Consider the following 18,237-nt stretch of genomic DNA (forward strand, 5'->3'; position numbering starts at 1 on the left):
CTGACTCAGTGCCGTGTCTTTTAAAAGCAGGAAGAGATTTAGATAATTTTCAGGGGTCTCAAACTCCAGGCCTCGAGGGCCGCAGTCCTGCAGTTTTTAGACGTGCCTCAGGTACAAAACACTGGAATGAAATGGCTTAATTGCCTTCTGCTTGTGTAGATCAGTTCTCCCAGCCTTGCTAATGACCTAATTATTCTGTTCAGGTGTGGTGCAGCAGAGTCACATCTAAAAGTTGCAGGACTGCGGCCCTCGAGGACTGGAGTTTTGAGACCCCTGGTTCCATAAACAGACACCGCTAATTGAAATGCACCTCTCCATTGTCACCATTCTAAATAATTTAAATAATTTCAGTTCCTTTTAGTTTGTATTTGCGTTCTGTCTTTACAAATCTGTTTTGATGTTGCAAAAAAAAAAAAAAAAAAAAATCTACCTTTCAATATTACCATACATTGTGAAGGATAACGTATGGAGGCATCTACGCCTCCAGACCAGCAGGGGGCTCCCAAGTGTGCTGGACGTCTTACAGATTGCAAATCTCAAAACTTCAAATCTGAGTTCATGACAGTTTGGATTACATTTAAAATTGCTCTGGGAGTTCTGTTCTTCTATTCAGTTTGGATCTATTTCTTATTTATGCACGAATCTCCTTTCATGCGCATAGGAAAACTGCAAGTAAATTTGAATAAATTACAATTATTTGGGTTTTCATGTGAATACAAATTATTAAGTGTGACCCCTCCTTTCCCTCGTTACTTAGTCGGAATTGAAAAGCTGGACAGTAGACAATATCAGCACCAAATGAGTAAGTCAGTGAAATAAACATACACACACACTGTATTTCCTGATATTTATTTAGTAAGCTATGTTAAGTAACAATTTTTACAAGTCAGGATAGACAATATCACATTTAGACAATCTTGAATTGGGGCCCCCAAGTCAAATTCTGCCCAGGGCCACACACAATTTTGGTCGCCTCTGTTTAGAAATATTTCCTAAGCGTTCAATGATTGAAACTAGAAAATTCATCAGATTCACACAAATTATTCACTTAAGTAACAGGTCGACGGTTGCCCACTAGTGGCGGATCCACAAACACCGCACTATATTCGGAGACTGAATGGAGAGTCCGCATTCCTAATAGCACAGTCCGTGAGAAGAGTTTCGTCTGCAGAAACGGGAGCGAATCTGGAGGAGCTAGTTGGAGTAATTAAAATTAAACGGATTAGCAACGTGGGAATTGTTGAAGTCTCGAGCAACTGACAACAAAGGGCAACAATACAACAAACCGCAGCGCTCCAGACTGAGTGGAGCCAGCAACTTGTGCTCGACGTTGCCCAGCCTCAGCACGACCACCGTAAGACTTCACATGCAACACGGAAACGCACAAAAACAAACACTACGCTTATACTAATGTCGCTTTCTTGCACATTGCGCAGATGTTGCGTTCGGAACTATTTTCGCCCTTACTCTCGCATACATGTAGTTGGAGGGAAAGCGTTTTAAGTTAGAGGATCATGCGCAAGATGGAGCGAGCAAATCTTATTTCAAGCGTCTGAACGTCGTATTTTTAGCAGGATAAAATATGTTTGATGCGGTTGATATGACCGGGCTGGAGATGTGGCAAGTCTCCAGCCCGGTTCACTCTAGTTCTCGCTGGAGTGAGAACTATTTTTTTTTCTTCTTCTTCTTCTTTTGGTGGCGGCGGAGGGATATGCGTTTGTTTCCAGTCTAGTTGTCTCCTGGATCTGGAGGACGCGGCGTGAAGAGTCGGAGATAAGAGGCGGCAGGAGCGAGGAGTAATTTACCAGTAGAAAAGTTGGGACTTTGGGTTGAAATATTCTCAAGAACGACCATATGTATGGAACCTTAACCCCGTACGAAGGTATGTGGCTAAACCCCAGCTTTGGCATTTGCGGCGAACGAGTAAAAGTAAAATGTAGAGAGCGTCATCGGTGCGGCGTCCGTAGGCTCGCTGCTCGGTCCCATTGAGGAGGGCTAGGCTAACAGCTAGCACACATTAGCCTTGCGTCACTTATTAGAAGTTTAAAAAGTTTCTGGAAAGAAGCTGACGGCGAAAGACAAAAGCAGCTTATGCCACACGTCAGGAGTAAAGCGACGTAGTTTTTAAATTAATTGTCGTTTTAAAGAGAAAATATAAGTCTGAAACGTTATTCTTTAAGCAGGTAAGCTTACTTTTTGTGAAGCGTTTGACATTAACTTTATGCTAAACAAGTTCTGTTAACGAGAGCTAGGCTAGTTAGCTTATTCCCAAGGGGAGTTCTCATAGTAACTCTCAATTCAGCATTGAAGTTTATATACATATTTATTAAAAATATCTATACATATATTAAAATATATGTATTGTAGTTGTGTAAAGTTCGAGCAGCACATTAGGCTTATCTTACTACAGTTTTAGGGTTTGTGTAACATTAGATGAGCCTGGTTCCTGTCCGTCTCTGGGTGGAAAAGCCGAGGGTGCTCTCTGCTAACCCGACCCGTTGTTCCGTGTTGTCATTCCCCTCTACTTTACATTTCAACATTTCAGACATTCAAAAGCAAAACAGAGAATTAATGAGCTGGTAAGTGTTTCTTTACCAATCCAGTTCTTGTTGAAGCTTGTAGCGTTTTCGCAGCAGTTCTGTAAGGAGCTTGTATTGCGGCCTTATCTTCTATAAATCTGAGATAATTTGCTTTATACTGCCTCTGCTTGGCCACTTCACCGACTTCTTGGCTTGGTCTCTTGTGTTGTTGAGGTTTCTCTACACGCTGTTTTTAGAACTGCTAATCATGTGACTGTATATATATATATATATATATATATAGCTTGTACCTTCTTCCTGCTCAGAAATTCCCGATGATCTCTGCAAGGCCATGAATCATCTAGTGTGGTGGTTTCAGTGAATCAGGGGAAGAGTGGTATTGTATTCTCCTCCCAGCCATGTGTTTCACAATGTGTCCATGAAAATGTGTGTTTAAGACCGATTTGATCTCGGCCTTTGATAGTTGAAACGTGATAAGCTATCAGGACGAACTGTAAAATTGAAAAAGATTAGCAATAGAGATGTGCCGATCAGGCTTTTCCTCCTTACCGACACTGATTTCTTTCTTTCTTTGTTTATTTGTTGTTGTTTTTTTAAAAGTCTGATGGGGATAATAGATTTAAAATCCAACAACAAATGAATGAGTTCATTTCCCCAGATACTATGACTCCCAACATGTAGCATCAAAATCACTAGCAGTGCACCGATCCCATGGCTAAACAGAACTGGCCCATTTTTTCTTATGCCGTGGGTTAGGCCTGTCACGATAACAAATTTTGCTGAGCGATTAATTGTCTCAAAAATTATTGCGATAAACAATAATATTGTTTGAAGATCTTTTTACTCTGATTTAATGGAAATGACGTAATAATGCATGCGATTTCCTGCCAAAGATAGATACACTTTGTTTTCGAAAGAACACTAAACACTGGAAATGATAAACAAAATAAACAAAACAACCAAAAACAAAATAAAAAGGATTCTCAGTCTCACTTGAATAAAAACTAAACAACATAAAGCCAAAGTGGAAATAACCAAAAGAGTGCAGATTATGAAATCTGTATATTATGTTGCCCTTCAGTAATCATTAGATTTAAACAGAGAAAATGGGCACATCGACTACCTGATGCGTTGGCCGTTCTAAGATTGTTGCTTGCGATTTCATAACCGATCATCCTGTAGTGTGTGGTGTGTTAAGGTAGCTCTGAACGCAGCCTGTTGAATGTGACAGGTAGCCAATCAGAAAGCGCGGATTCTCCTCGCTTTCTGAGGGGGAATCCCAAACAGCTGACACGGCGCAACCCGAAGTCCAGCGGACATTGGAGATGATATGTGGAAACAACATTAATGTTTATTCAACATGCAAAGAATAGAAATGACAAGGGGAGGAGTTGGAGCGAAATTGCTACCACAGTTGATAAACCCCGTAACTTTGTTAACGTGACGTAAACAGGTTCTAATGATTTTCATTCAGTCAGGACTTTATGCTGACACTAGCAACATGCATTGCAGGTAGATTGTAGTAAAGCATTGATTAATTCCTGGTTTTAAAATTAGTTAACTGGACTTGTAGCCATTATTTTGTGCCCATTGTTGGACACCACATGGCAGGAACGAACCCGATCGAACCGTTATAACTAGGATTTCTTTTTTAAAAGGTTATATCGGCTCTAGTGGCCTTTATTTGATAGTTAATTGACAGGAAAGTGGGTAATGAGAGAAGGGGGAGACATGCGGCAAAGGTCGCCAGGGCAGGAATTGAACCTGCGACAGCCGTGTCGAGGACTAAGGCCTCCTTATGTGGGTTGTGCTTAACCCCTGCACCACCACAGCACATCCCATACCTAGGGTTTCTGTCGGCTAATGTTTGGTCTCTCAGGTTTTGAAAAAGGACAGACAATCGGCTGACAGCTCTAAGATCGTATAGTGTGCACTGGGCTTTAGACTAAGGAAATGAGGAAGGGAGGGTCAGTGGAGAGCACCGGAGTTGAGCTTTTTTTCATTTAGTGTCATTAACAGAAAGAGAAAAGGGCCGGAAGAGACGATAAAGCCGATAATTGAAATGAGGTCAATAGTTTTAATTTATTGTACGATTAATTGATTTATCGTTTATCATGACTTTTATGTGACTGAAACAAAAAATATCAAAGTACCTGCCATTGGTTGTCAAGTTCACAGACTGATTGTTGCACATCAACAGGTCAAAATGTAATGATTTTTAAAAATATATAAATGTCAAAACTATACATATAGCCTATATTTGCACACTTATACTAACCATAATCAGAGTGTGAAAGGAATTTAAATATGAAACGTTAAAATTCACTTTATTTTGAAGATTCATCGCCACTACCTCCTGTCTGGTTGTGAAGCTGGCCACTGTGCGCTGCACCGCTTTCAGGAGTGAAGTTAAATAGAGACGACAGTCTGAACTAGAGGGACAGAAAAAGCAAAAGAAAGCTGCTTGAGGAAGGTTAAGTTGAATCCATTTTTAGTTCAAACTTGTAAAGTTGACCCTAATGTCAACGTATGCTGCATTACTTTAAAACAAATGTGCATTTCGGTGCATGGAGTCAAATTATGGTATAGTTTGGATGGGGATTTGAAAAAATGTCCTACTTTAAACCAATTTAAAATTCTTGAAAAGAAAAAAAAGATAGTCTTAAACTCATTTGAGTTAACAATGAGGAGAAGGATGTGTTTGTAAGTTATATTCTTGACTTTTATGGCCATAAAATCAAGATTTATTTGTAATTATTCAGAAAGAGGCAGGTTTTTATAAGGTTTTTCTTCTTCCTGCTCCCTTTCACTAATTTAGATAAATTGTTCCAAGACACTGTTTTTGTACATTGGTGATGAAATGTGATTTGTTGAGTGAATAAACTTATTGATTGATATGAACAACAGTAAGGTAGCTAACTATTGTAGTTTGGCCATAATGCATCATATTTCAGATATATTTTGAAGGCTCCTTAAAAAAACGTTTTTTCAACTGGTGTCACCCCCACCAGTTTAAAAAAATCTTAGTGGAAACCCTGATATGCATAAAGACTTCATTGATTACTTTTTGTTTTTTTTAAAAATTCACCCTTGACCTCATGTATAGCATGACTATTTGTCATCATTGCTAACTGATTATTAGCAACGTTTAAGTCTAAAACCGCCAGGGCTGATCTAGCCCTCGTCAGCCTCCGTTGAAACATCTGCCTGCCTAGGAAACGCCAAACAAAACCCAGAACATTTTGGGTCCGATAACATCTGCGCTTCCCTTTTGTGTCCTCCTTCCTACGGCTCCCCCCTTCGCTTTCATGTGCGCGTAGAACAATGAGCGGTGGGAGTGGGCGCACCGCTGTCGTCCAGCTGTGGTCCGGGAGGGAGAGACCGGGCAGAGATGAGATGGAGGAGGAAACGGCCCTCGTGGTCACATCCTTTTCCACCGACTTAGTTTCACAACCTCCCTCCGTCCCCCCCAACCAAACAGCTGCTTGTGCAGCCGGAGGCGACATGAGTTTGACCCCGGTCCGGTCGATCCGAACGATGCAGAGCGAAGGGCGATGTATCTGAGCGTAGCTTAGGAAGGCTGAGGTTGCCGAGATTTTTGGCCACATGCATTTTGTTTGTTTTGACTTTTAGCGTTTCTAATAACGGACAATAATACAAGTAGAATACACTACGGCAAGTATGCAAGTACAACGGATTGACAGAGTGCTTATTTTTGATCCGTTAGGTGATGGTGTTCTTGTATATTTTACCAAATATTCAAGAAAGGAATTCCTTCTTGATTTTTACAGATCAATAAGACATTGTTATTTATCTCAGTGTTTTCACGCAGGTCAGTGTATCCCTTAAAGTTGTTTTTTGTATGTTTTTTTTTTTCTCTCTAGTGCTTGCAGGAGCGCAGCAGATCAAAACCCCAGCGCTGCGCCGTGCGGGAAGGCAGTGGCCTCTAGAGGAGCCGGCAGCAATCCGAGCAATGTCGGCTTTCTTTTAGAGCGCGTGTCAGACGTTCGTCGGTGAGACCTGCAGCCGCGTCCCGATCCCAGCACACACACACCCCCCTCCTCCAGCCCTCTCTTCCCATCGTCGGCGGTGACCCTTCTCCGAACAGCTTGCTTGGAGGGCCCTTCCTGACCAGGAGCAGCTGCGTCCTGCTTGCTGACTCCCGTTCCTCCCTTGCTTCCTGTCCTTGGTTGGACAAGGCTGAAACCTCCTCTCCGTTCACCCCTCCCATCATCTGTGCTTACATTCACACCCTCACTCACTCAGGCGTTCTTTTAGAGCTTGTTTTGGACTCCCCCCCCCCCCCCCCCCCCCTTTCCCCTAAAACTCTGAACTGACTGACAATCCCGACAGTCTCGCGTCCGGCAGCATGACCTCCATGTCCAGCCTGTTCTCCTTCACCAGCCCGGCGGTCAAGCGGCTGCTCGGCTGGAAGCAGGGCGACGAGGAGGAGAAATGGGCCGAGAAGGCAGTGGATGCGCTGGTGAAGAAGCTGAAGAAAAAGAAGGGTGCCATGGAGGACCTGGAGAAGGCGCTGAGCTGTCCCGGTCAGCCCAGCAAATGCGTCACCATCCCCAGATCGCTGGACGGTCGTCTCCAGGTGTCGCACAGGAAGGGCCTCCCCCACGTCATCTACTGCAGGGTGTGGCGCTGGCCGGACCTGCAGTCGCACCACGAGCTCAAGCCGCTGGAGGTGTGCGAGTATCCGTTCGGCTCCAAGCAGAAGGAGGTCTGCATCAACCCGTATCACTACAAGCGAGTGGAGAGCCCCGGTAGGTGCTACTGGTCCAACTGGTTTTGGTTTTCTGCTATAAAACTCACACGGTTCATACAGCTGATTAAAAACGAGTGGATTTTATTTGGGTGTTTTGGAAAGTGCTTGATTTCCGTATAAAGTCCTTGAAAGTGTTTGATATTCAGACTGCACAGTTTGTTAATAAAGTGCAATCTAACGTGTGATTAAAAGCCTAAATTTGTAAGGCTTCATTTCCAATTGAAACCAGATATTTAAAGATGATAAAAGACTTATTTTTATTGCTGTCTGAAGTTAAATCAGACTAAACTTTTCTTGTCTTGTCAGTTAGAATCACCAAAATTATTTCTATTTGCTAAATGCCAGAAACCTTAACAAGAAAATTTTTTAGAGATTTTTATTGTCTGTAGGGTTTGTGTAGGAGACATTTTACATTCTCCTTGTTCCTTCTTTAGAAGATTTAATGAAAAAATAGTAAAATTTGACGTCATAAAATAGTGAATTGAAACTGTCTTCTGTAGTTCATTTGTATTTTTTAAAATCTCCTAAGTGGTGCTGGAAAAATTTGAAAACTTGCCTTAAAAATGTAAAAAAAAAAAAAAAAAAAGTCCTTGAGTTTCACCATGGGAAGCCTTGGTCTCACTAAAAAAAGAGAAAAATTCACTAATCAGAATTTTTATGGCCGATTTTTGAGTTTAATCTGATTTGGGTTTAAAAGCTATTCTATAAGAACACCAATTCATCTTTTTCTTTTTTCCTAGCCGTCCTGCTATTAATTGACCTTCAATTATTTATAGTTTGAACCAAAAGCGACGTCACATTTAGTGTGAAAGCACACAATGGAGAGGGTTTTGCTATTATTCTAAAACAATGGCAAAATGATCACAAAGTCATGACTTCATTTTATTGATCCCAAAGGGAAATTCAGTTCCAGCTGCACAGCATCCAAAACTAGCAGGAATAATTGTCCAGAAAATCGTTTATTTTTTCTGCCAGAAACAGGAAAAAAAAAAAAAAGCTACAGAGCTAATCCCAACATGCTGCCACCTTGAGTGAATGTAAAACCCCTTCCCACAAAGCTGCCAACCACAACATTAGGAGAATATGTGATTGCAATACTGACTCTTAAAATTGCTCTAATGAAATTAGGATATCTCTTCTGATTGATTCATATTTCCAACTGGCCAAATGCTTTATAAATATGCATGGGCATTAATATGTCCTGCATGTTCTGATTGCAATATTGCACACGTCGATATTACTATTTGGATTGGAACGGGATCCTTTGTGCAGCTCGTCTTCAAACTTATGCTGATCCAGCATATTTTGAGTGACAGATGCTGAAGGGCCTGACGTGTTAAACGGCACCAACTGTATTTTATTCCATACTTTTATCAGCTGAGAGTTCACGCTGCTTTTCCCTGTTGCAGTCTGAATGAGCCAGGCATGCCTGAACATGTAAACAAAATATAAAAAACTTCCTTTCAGATAACTTCTTAGGTTTCTGCGCGTCCTCTGATTTCATTACACAAAGCTGCTCTGTTACTGAAAACAGTTAACTTTAAAGGGGCAGTGTGATGTAAAATTGACTTTTTTGAGCACTACATCATGTTGTAATGCAATTACCGCATCAAAAACATACCTGGAGTGTTGGTTTGAGAAATCCTTTAATCTCCATGGCAACCATTACATTTGGGTGGACCTAGCTCCGCCTTTGAGGACGAAGCTCCTCCTCAGAGCTACAGTTTCCAAGCTTCCACCTCACAAAGCAGCCCTAACCATCGACTCCCCAACTCAGCTCCTTCAGACTAGCCAGCAGCAATTGGCAAACACCTGGTGGAACAGCTGCTGAGCTCATTATCCGAGCTACTTCTGGTAAAAACGTTGTTAAAGAGTTGAGAGGAGCCATGTTGTGATGACTTCCTGAAGGCGGAGTTTCAGAATGAACAAGAGTTTTTAAAGACACAGAGGCCCAATTTCAAGGAGTTAAATCAGGGAGTCAAGTCATATCTTGTACATACAGCATGTTTTAGAACAGAGGGCGCCTTAGCTACTTGATTGTGCTGTAAAATGGCACTATGTGCCTGGAAAACGCATAATACTGCCCGTTTAAAATCTTTTCGATCTCGTCTGAACTAAACATGTTCTTTACTCCTTGTGAGCATCACAAAACATGATACCTGGGACTGACATTTTAATCTTATGCTTGGCTTGATTTCTCTTTTATGAATTTATATATTTAATAAATAGTTAGCAGAGCTGATGTAGGGGTCTAAATTGAGCCCCTTTGTTGTAATTTGACAAAATTGCATACAAATTTAAAATTAAAAATAAAAAACATTAAAATAATTCTGAATATTTTTAAGGATTAAGTTTTAAAAGTGAAAAAAAAAACATTTCTAGCCCTTTAAATGATTTTTATAGCTTGGTCTGTCATAATGACACATTTTACTGGGTGATAAATTGTCCCAGAATTTATTGCATTAAGCAGTAATGTCTTTTTGAGACCATTTTCAACTAATATGATGATAAATGACATAATAATGCAAGTTCCCACTCTTGAGACTTTGTTTTCCAAAGAACATTTAACACTGGAACTGAAAGACATTTTAAATATCCAAAATAAATAAACAAAGCAGCTGAAGCAATGATGAATGTACTATGAAGTCTCAAAAAATAAAGCAAAAGTTTGACTATTTTGGTCAAACATGTAAAAAAAAAAACTAGCAAACTTTATTTCAAATGGTTCAGAAAGTTCAATCAGAAATTACAAATAAAATGTAAAATAATTAATAAAGCACTCAGACCACAAAGCATAGAATAAGACTGAATAGATCTGCCCTTATGGAACAGACACGATACCTGATCTAGAATTTATTTCCGTATCGGGATACATGTAGTCGGTAGCTTTAAGTATTTATCGTTTTACTTCCAGCCACATCAACCAACAGTTTTACACACATATACAACGTATTTTACTCAAATTATTCCACTCTAATTGCTGCTTAGCACATTGTGCGTTTCTAAATATTCGCGTCTAACAGTGTACTTTCTGACATCCATCTTCTTTCCAAAAAGTGTTTGCCACAGGCTGTAAAACAATGTGAAATGAGAGAAATGGTTAGCAGACATGACTGTAGCCAGTATGTCGTATTTTGACCCGTTTAAATTAAACAGATAATTATTGCTTTGCGACAGTCTGAGCTGTTGCAAGTTAATTAAAAAAGAAAATCTTTATTTTAGAGCTGCAGAAACCCCAGCAGGACAAACCTTTTTCTGTCTTGGATGAACAGATTTATTTATTTTTTCCCCCTAGAAGTTTCCAGTCTTTGCATTCTCATGCTGTAGCGTCGTGTTGAGATGCCGCAGCCCACCACCTGACAATAACCCTAACCCAGTAAAACAGGAAGCGGATGAAATATGTCGCTTTTGCAGTTATTGCTAACATCAATATGACTGTGACCGTAAATACAATTGAAAAGATTTCCTGCACTTGCATCCACACATTAACGGCAGTGTTTGTAATCAAGGCGATCGATAAGCGCACACACAGTAATTTTCTGAATTATTACACTACCATAATGTCGTAATTAAATTTTTACAACAAAGTCATAATGATTTAGGTTTTTTTTTTTTTGTGTGTTCATTTTTAATAAATGGGTGACGAATGGTTCTCCGAGTCGTGCCAGATCCCTTGAAGCTCGGAATACTGAGGAGCTGGTAAACAAATCCACAAAGGTCAGCAGGCTGTCATCATGCAGGCCTGTTCAACCCGCCTCTTCCATTTCACAGAAAATCAATATCACTAGCTCTAGGAGTCTTATTAGATTATATGCCTCAGGCACTCCAGATTGGGTGTGGCATCAGAGAGCGGCTTTCTAAGCGCACAAACCACTCAGGCTAAACTCCCGGCACTTTCCCTGCATAAACCTCCGCGCTCGTCTCCTAATGTCATTCACACACCCCATAAACACATTGAAGGATGACCCTGACAGGACGGCCTTTCTGACACTGGGCTTGCTTGAGATTGCCAGCTCTTTATTGACTGGTTCAAGGATGTGGATCACATGTCGGTCAGGAGACATTTGCAGCATATCAACAAAGGCATTCAGAAGGGTTTCGAACGATGAGGGAGTCGTTCGGATGAAAAAGTCTTGAATTAATGCATGTAAAATTAAGGTCTTAAAATGTCTGAAATTCATTGCAAAAAGAAAAAGTTAGCCTTAAATACATTAATCACAGGTCTTAAATTTTGTTGAGGCAGGACTATTTAATCTATGTAGCTATTTTTCTTGTGAGACTTTACACTCATGCAAAACTTTGAGTTGTGAACAGATGTTTCACTGCGTTCTGTAACTCAAGACAAGAATGCAAGCTAGTTAGCTGCTAGTTAGCAGCAGTAACTGCTAATATACCCTTTTAAAAGATTTTAATATACCCTTGTTTGCTAGCTAATATATGTAAAATTAAAAATCTGTGGAATGTGCCATTTGTTTTATCCAGTTGATCATCAGAATAGTCAATATATTACTAAAAATAATAGTTTCAGTCTTGATAGATATGTTTCCTTTATTTCTCCTGGCATAATTTTAGCTTCAATGCTTATGAGCTTTGTATTTTCTATGATATTTTCTTAGTAATTGGCTAACGTTTTAATTGAGTCGTTTAGAGTGACAAGTCTTTAGGAATCTTACATATCTTCATGTTTTCTAGTCAAATGCGTAAATATTTAGCCTAGCCACTTGATATTTTACAGATGTGTGTTTCCTGTGTTAAACTAATGTTCCCGTCTGGACGTCTTTGCTCTCCACCATCCAGTTCTCCCACCGGTCCTGGTACCAAGGCACAGCGAGTTCAACCCGCAGCACAGCTTGCTCGTACAGTTTCGCAACCTCACCCACAACGAGCCGCACATGCCCCTGAACGCCACCTTCCCAGACTCCTTCCCGCAGCCGCACAGTGGCAGCGGCGGCAACAGCAACGGAGGTGGAGGAGGAGGAGGAGGAGGCGGCTCTTTCCCCATTTCTCCCAATTCCCCCTACCCTTCCTCTCCAGCCAGCAGCGGTACCTACCCCAACTCTCCTGCCAGCTCGGGGCCCTCCAGTCCATTCCAGCTCCCAGGTACGCCAAGCTCACTCATGTACCCGGCCCCAGGAAATACGCCAGGCTGTTGTTTTTCCTGAGCTGCTTTTGTTGTGTTACGCAAGCAGCAAAAAGCAAGGATTCACAAACGCATGTCTCAGAGGAGCTCAGATGATTTTATGTATATATAGAAAAATCTGTTTAGTGGAGTTAAAAGAAGACAGACTGTAATAAATGTTTGTGTGTACTGTTGGTATCTAGGGTTGTTAAGAAAACTATTTAAAAATATTAATTTGGGTTAGAATTGACACAAACGAAGAAGCCGTTTTCATCTTCCCAAATTAGCTCAGAGGTTCACATTGCAGCTGCTGATGCTCCTGAACTGTCATGGCCGACCAGAACCTGCACCAGGCTCCCCCTGCTGGTTGCTGCTGTCCATTGTTTTGAGTATCAGGTGTTTTACTTGGTATCGGCTTGAATTGTAAAAAGGTTATATTGTGACAACCCTGTTAATAATGACACATTTTCTTACTACTTCTTTGTCATTCTGAGCTCCAATTCATTTTTTAGCTCCTTGCTTTCAAGTTATTTTCAAAGTAAAACCATGTTTACGGCCGGGCGATAAATCTATTGCAGCAATTGATAAAATTTGGGGGTTTTGAAGATTTTATATTAGGAAAATGAAGATTTTTTGTGGGGGATGGAGGGGCTTCCACAGTACAGAGTGACGTCAGCATGCCCAGGGTGGCCATTTTTGTTTGATAAACTTTTTTACAGCCTCTATTTATTTGAACTTTGAATTCAGGTCAACTCTACAATGAAGAACTAGGCCCAGGCCAAGATTTATATTTTTTATAACGAGAATAAAGTCGTCATATTACCACACAAAAGTTGTACTGATACATAAAACACTTTCCACATTACCAGAAAGATTTCAAAGAATATAAAAACATCATATCACCAGAAAATAATAATAATGTAATAATAATAAGTTGTGATATTACCAGATAAGTCATAATAGTATGAAAAACATTTATCATATTAACAGAAAATTTTCGGAAAATGAGTCATCATATTACCAGAAGAGAGTTGAAATAATACAAAATAATCATATTCCCAGAAAAGTTGTCATACAGAAAACAGTCATAGTATTACCAGAAAAAAGTTGCAGCAATGCAAAAGATAAGTCATATTACAATAAACATTGTAGTAGTGCAAAAACAAATTCAGTTGTAATATTAAAACTCCTCCACAAAATATAGCAAAAAAAAAGTCAAATGAGGAATGTTGAGCATCTTGTGAAGTTATGAGTTTATCAGTTTTATAAATGAAGAAATCCTGAATATTTTAACGCGTCAGCAACAAATTATCAATAGTTGGATTTGAAAATGATCGCGCAAAAGAGTCCATTTTAAAGAAAGAGCTCCACCTACTGATCTGCTCACGTCAGTGCACTCTATCAAAGATCTTTTCTCATTAAAACGACTTTTTTCTCATCATTTAACATGCTCTTATGGTAAAATTTGGTTTTTATTTTGCTAATATTATGACTTTATTCTCGTAATTAACAAAAAATTCTCGTAGCCTGTCTCTAATACTTTGTCGTTCCACGCACAGTAGGGACGACTGAAATAAAAGCCACTTTTTGAAAATATTTTGTCATTTGCAATTAAAAAAAATAGAAATCAAGGAAAGAAATAGATTAAAATCACATGTGACATGAACAAAAAACAGATTTTAGTTTGAAGCCATATCACTCTTACTATGTGGTATTTTGCAGCTTTTTGCAAAACTCTAACCAGATGAGTTTGCCAGTTTGATCCTAATCAAACCACGTCTTAATGTTGAAAAAGGGAAATGCCAGCAAAGTTCTGTCTGACAGAGCCAGGGCATCTGTCTCCAGCAAAGGCACCAAGTATGGCCACCAGGAAGCCTTTATCCTCCTCCATTTACCTGCTGAAATGTAGCTGCATATTTAGCTGAAAAAAAGCCCACAGAATTGTTTGGGTTTGGGCGATAAACAAAAAAAACCTTCTTTTTTTTTTTGTTTATCGGTGGATGTTACAGTGAAAAGTCCAGATCTGCTGCAGGGAGTCGAGTAAGAACAGATTTTAATTTCAGGATATAAACCTGTTTGCTGTTGCAGACGCATGTTGTAGTTCAGATTTCTCTCCATCTCTTCTCTTCTCCTGTAAAGACTCAAACGCCTCGTTGGCTCTTTGTCGGGAATGGGTTAGCATGTGGTTCAGAAGTGAGGCGTACGTGTAATCTGACACCGTTTCCGGGGTACAGATCCTGTGATGATTGTCTGGGGAGATTTGTGTGTGTGTGTGTGTGTGACGATTTGCCAGCAGCAGCAACAACTGGTCCCATCCATTGCTAACTGCTCTTCATGTCTCAGCTGACACCCCGCCCCCGGCCTACATGCCCCCGGAGGAGCAGCTGGTCCAGGATAGCCAGTCCATGGAAACGAGCAGCAGCATACCTAGAGGTGGGAACTGCACACGATATTTGGAGAGTTACAAAATAAAATAAAAAGATGCAGATGCATCTTGGTAAACCTGAAATATTCTAGAAAGGTTGTGTTAGTAAATCATTTGAAAATACATTTATTGCATCCAGATTGATTTGTTATCCTTTAGTTATAATGGATAGCAAGAAAGTCATATTACCATATATTGCTGGTTATTCAAGGGTAGTGATAGCAGGATCATTAAACCATCAATTACAAATAAAGGTGAAAACCTTCATCTTCAGCTAAAAATAGGAACATTGAGCCACAGTCCAATTGATTTTTTTGTTGTGATTCAGGACTAGCTTAGCTGGAAGAAATGAAACGGTGGTAACCTTTGTCCTTAAAATGTCTGTAACTCCATTTCCACTAACCATAAAATTGGCCAAATTGAAATTGCAAAAATAAATTTGCTTTATGGAAACAATTTAGAAAAAAAATCATGTTTTTCGGAAAGTTTTTACGCTAGAATGATGTGGTTTTTCAACGTAAACCAGTTTTCACATCAAAAGAGTCTCTGCAATTTCCCCAGAAGCGGGGGGCTTGAATAAGACGCCGGCGTCTCCTCGGATGGCTGGTAGATGATGAGCGTTAGCATCACAGCTGAATTATGAATATATCTCATTTAACTGTTTACATCCGTCGCTTGCATTATTTTTAATGACTTATTGTGTGAACAAGGACCCCCCAATCCAGCCAGAGATTGGTGATGTTGCCAAAACACTTGAGGCCTGACAACATCCCTAAGTCCAGACCAAACCTTGTGAATCTACCCCAGCTCTTGAATTGGCTCTGCTTCACAATCAATCTTTGTCCATGTTTGTTCTGCTCTGTTTTTTTCCCTCCTCCACGAGTCTCTCAACGTTCCTTTAATTGATGAGTGTTTTCATTGATCTAGTGTAGCTTTATGCTTTACAGAAACACTGAATTTAGTGAAATAAGCATTTGAAATTTCTGCAGGTCTGGCAGTTTTTACCCATCGTGCTAAATGGCTTGTATTACTTTTTACTCTCTGTTTAAGAGAATGAGCTTGAATCTGCCTTTTTAAAAATTTAGTTATTACTGCATTTGAGAAACAGTAATTTCAGGAAATTAAAAAAAAAAACACAAACGGAAGCATTTGTACCAAGTCTGCCAGATTGTTCTCTAATGGGACTTTCTCCAAGTCAAAATTGCTTTGATTTTGTGAGATTCTTCAAAGTCTTCAAAGATTTTAGCGTTGCGTCTCACTAAAAGCTAAAACGTCTCTCGATCTGCTCCGCTTCCAGACGTGCAGCCGGTAGAGTACGAAGAGCCGAGCCACTGGTGCTCCATCGTCTACTACGAGCTCAACAACCGCGTCGGCGAGGCCTACCACGCCTCGTCGACCAGCGTGCTGGTGGACGGCTTCACCGACCCGTCCAACAACAAGAACCGCTTCTGCCTCGGACTGCTGTCCAACGTCAACCGCAATTCCACCATCGAGAACACCCGCAGGCACATCGGCAAGGGTACGGCGGCAACGGGAAGGACGCAGTACACGCGGGACGCCCCCGCCGTTTTTCAGTCGCTGACACTTTGTTTGTGCGTTTTGCGCAGGAGTGCACCTGTACTACGTGGGAGGGGAGGTGTACGCCGAGTGCCTCAGCGACACCAGCATTTTCGTCCAGAGTCGCAACTGTAACTTCCACCACGGCTTCCATCCCACGACCGTGTGCAAGATCCCGAGCGGGTGCAGCCTGAAGATTTTCAACAACCAGGAGTTCGCGCAGCTGCTGGCCCAGTCGGTGAACCACGGCTTCGAGGCCGTCTACGAACTCACCAAGATGTGCACCATCAGGATGAGCTTTGTCAAGGTGACGAGTCGCGCGCTTTTACTTTGAAACGGTTCACAGCAGCAATAGAAGTCATGATTTACCTTTCTGTTGGTGTGTTTTAAAATTTCTCAGGGCTGGGGAGCCGAGTACCACCGACAGGATGTCACCAGCACCCCCTGCTGGATCGAGGTGCACCTGCACGGGCCTCTGCAGTGGCTGGATAAAGTGCTGACACAGATGGGTTCGCCTCTCAACCCCATCTCCTCTGTGTCCTAATAACAGACTTCTGGGAGATTTAGAAGACCTTTTTACCTTTCTGGTTTCTTTTATAATTTTTTCTCCTTTTTTTTGTTTTTTATCCCCCTTTTTACATTGATTTGTAATTTAAAGCTGTCTTAATGGCTGAACTGTTTACACTTACCTTGGGAAGGGATATAAAGCTCTCGCAGGAACTTCATCAACGGTCTCAGCCAGAATCCATTTCATTTACATATAAAAAAAAAACCTAATATTTTTTTTAGGTCAAAGAAAACACCAGGACAAAGAGCAGATTGAAGTTACACGGACACACTACTGCTCGACAATGCCGCAGCATGGAACAACCTAGGGCTGAGTCTGTCAAACGATAATTAGGCATGGGTTACATTGCTTTTTTTTTTTTTTTTTTACTTTTACTTTATTTGTAGTTTATAATTAAGCAGAGAACGGTTTCACTGCTCTGCTTCGTCTGCCGGAGAGTCTGAAAATCTATGAAACACTTTTCTTACATTGTCTCTGTCAGTTATTTCAGTTAAGAGATGGAAACAGTTATGTTTACCAGTAGTCTGATATAACAAATGCTTTTTTTTTTATAGTCTACTGCTAGAAATGAACACTGAGCTACTAAGTTCTGTATGCCAATGTGATAGTTTTTTTTTTTGTTTCTTTCTTTTGATATGGGAGATCACTGAACAAGTTAAACATGCCATAAGCTAACATTTTTAATGTTGCATCTGTTGCCATAGAGGTAGGTATTGTGAAAACACCACCGTTATTGAGGCTTGTTTGTACTCTCAAGTTTAAGTAAGAGTGGCTGTATTTTCCAGACTCACTGTATTAACAATATTGTGCACTCATAGATTTTTTTTTTTTTTTTGTGGAGGCATATTAAATTTGGACTTGGATACCAAGGCATTATGTTAATTCGCTTTATTGGCTCCATGAAATAAAAAAAAAGGTATTTGTTAATGGTTCTGTCTCTGCACTCGAGTCGGGTTTAATTTCCTAATGTGTGTAATATTAACACTATGTGGACATTTTTGGGTTTTCTTATACCACCTCCATACTTTGCTTTTAAACCCTACATCAGACGTTGTCATGACAGAGCCATAAAAATTTAACGGTAGCCCATGTGACGTCGAAACACTGAGTACATAACGCTGAAGGCTTTTGTTTGCTGTGATCTAACCTACAAATATAGCGTCCTTATTGGTCAATAAAAGAGTGTATTCTAGAGCATATGCCGTTTGGTTGACCAAACATTGTTATGGTTAATAAAGTTACTAGAACCAGCAA

The 18,237-nt window shown here is 40.4% G+C and overlaps 1 protein-coding gene across 3 annotated transcripts; it reads left to right on the forward strand.

The window, feature by feature from the left end:
- The first annotated feature begins 1,098 nt into the window (after positions 1–1,098).
- Positions 1,099–18,237, forward strand: LOC102227900 (mothers against decapentaplegic homolog 5). Of its 3 annotated transcripts, none has more exons than XM_023328823.1 (7): positions 1,099–1,354; positions 6,425–7,312; positions 12,112–12,414; positions 14,777–14,866; positions 16,156–16,377; positions 16,466–16,722; positions 16,816–18,237. In XM_023328823.1, exons 2-7 carry the CDS (start codon positions 6,910–6,912, stop codon positions 16,957–16,959), a joined length of 1,419 nt encoding a protein of 472 aa, XP_023184591.1. In that variant the 5' UTR covers positions 1,099–1,354; positions 6,425–6,909; the 3' UTR covers positions 16,960–18,237. The 3 variants fall into 3 exon arrangements, with proteins under 3 accessions (XP_023184591.1, XP_014330088.1, XP_023184592.1); XM_014474602.2 differs by lacking the exon at positions 1,099–1,354 and adding an exon at positions 1,599–1,882; XM_023328824.1 differs by lacking the exon at positions 1,099–1,354 and adding an exon at positions 1,976–2,183.

This window comes from Xiphophorus maculatus, chromosome 23 (assembly GCF_002775205.1).
Source record: "Xiphophorus maculatus strain JP 163 A chromosome 23, X_maculatus-5.0-male, whole genome shotgun sequence".
Classification (NCBI taxonomy): domain Eukaryota; kingdom Metazoa; phylum Chordata; class Actinopteri; order Cyprinodontiformes; family Poeciliidae; genus Xiphophorus; species Xiphophorus maculatus.

Excerpts from the sequence above, each read along its gene's own strand:
- LOC102227900 (XM_023328823.1), top strand. The coding sequence starts at position 6,910 with ATGACCTCCATGTCCAGCCTGTTCTCCTTCACCAGCCCGGCGGTCAAG. Across the intron at positions 7,313-12,111 it reads CAAGCGAGTGGAGAGCCCCG|TTCTCCCACCGGTCCTGGTA; the intron begins GTAGGTGCTACT and ends TCCACCATCCAG. Across the intron at positions 16,723-16,815 it reads TCAGGATGAGCTTTGTCAAG|GGCTGGGGAGCCGAGTACCA; the intron begins GTGACGAGTCGC and ends AAAATTTCTCAG.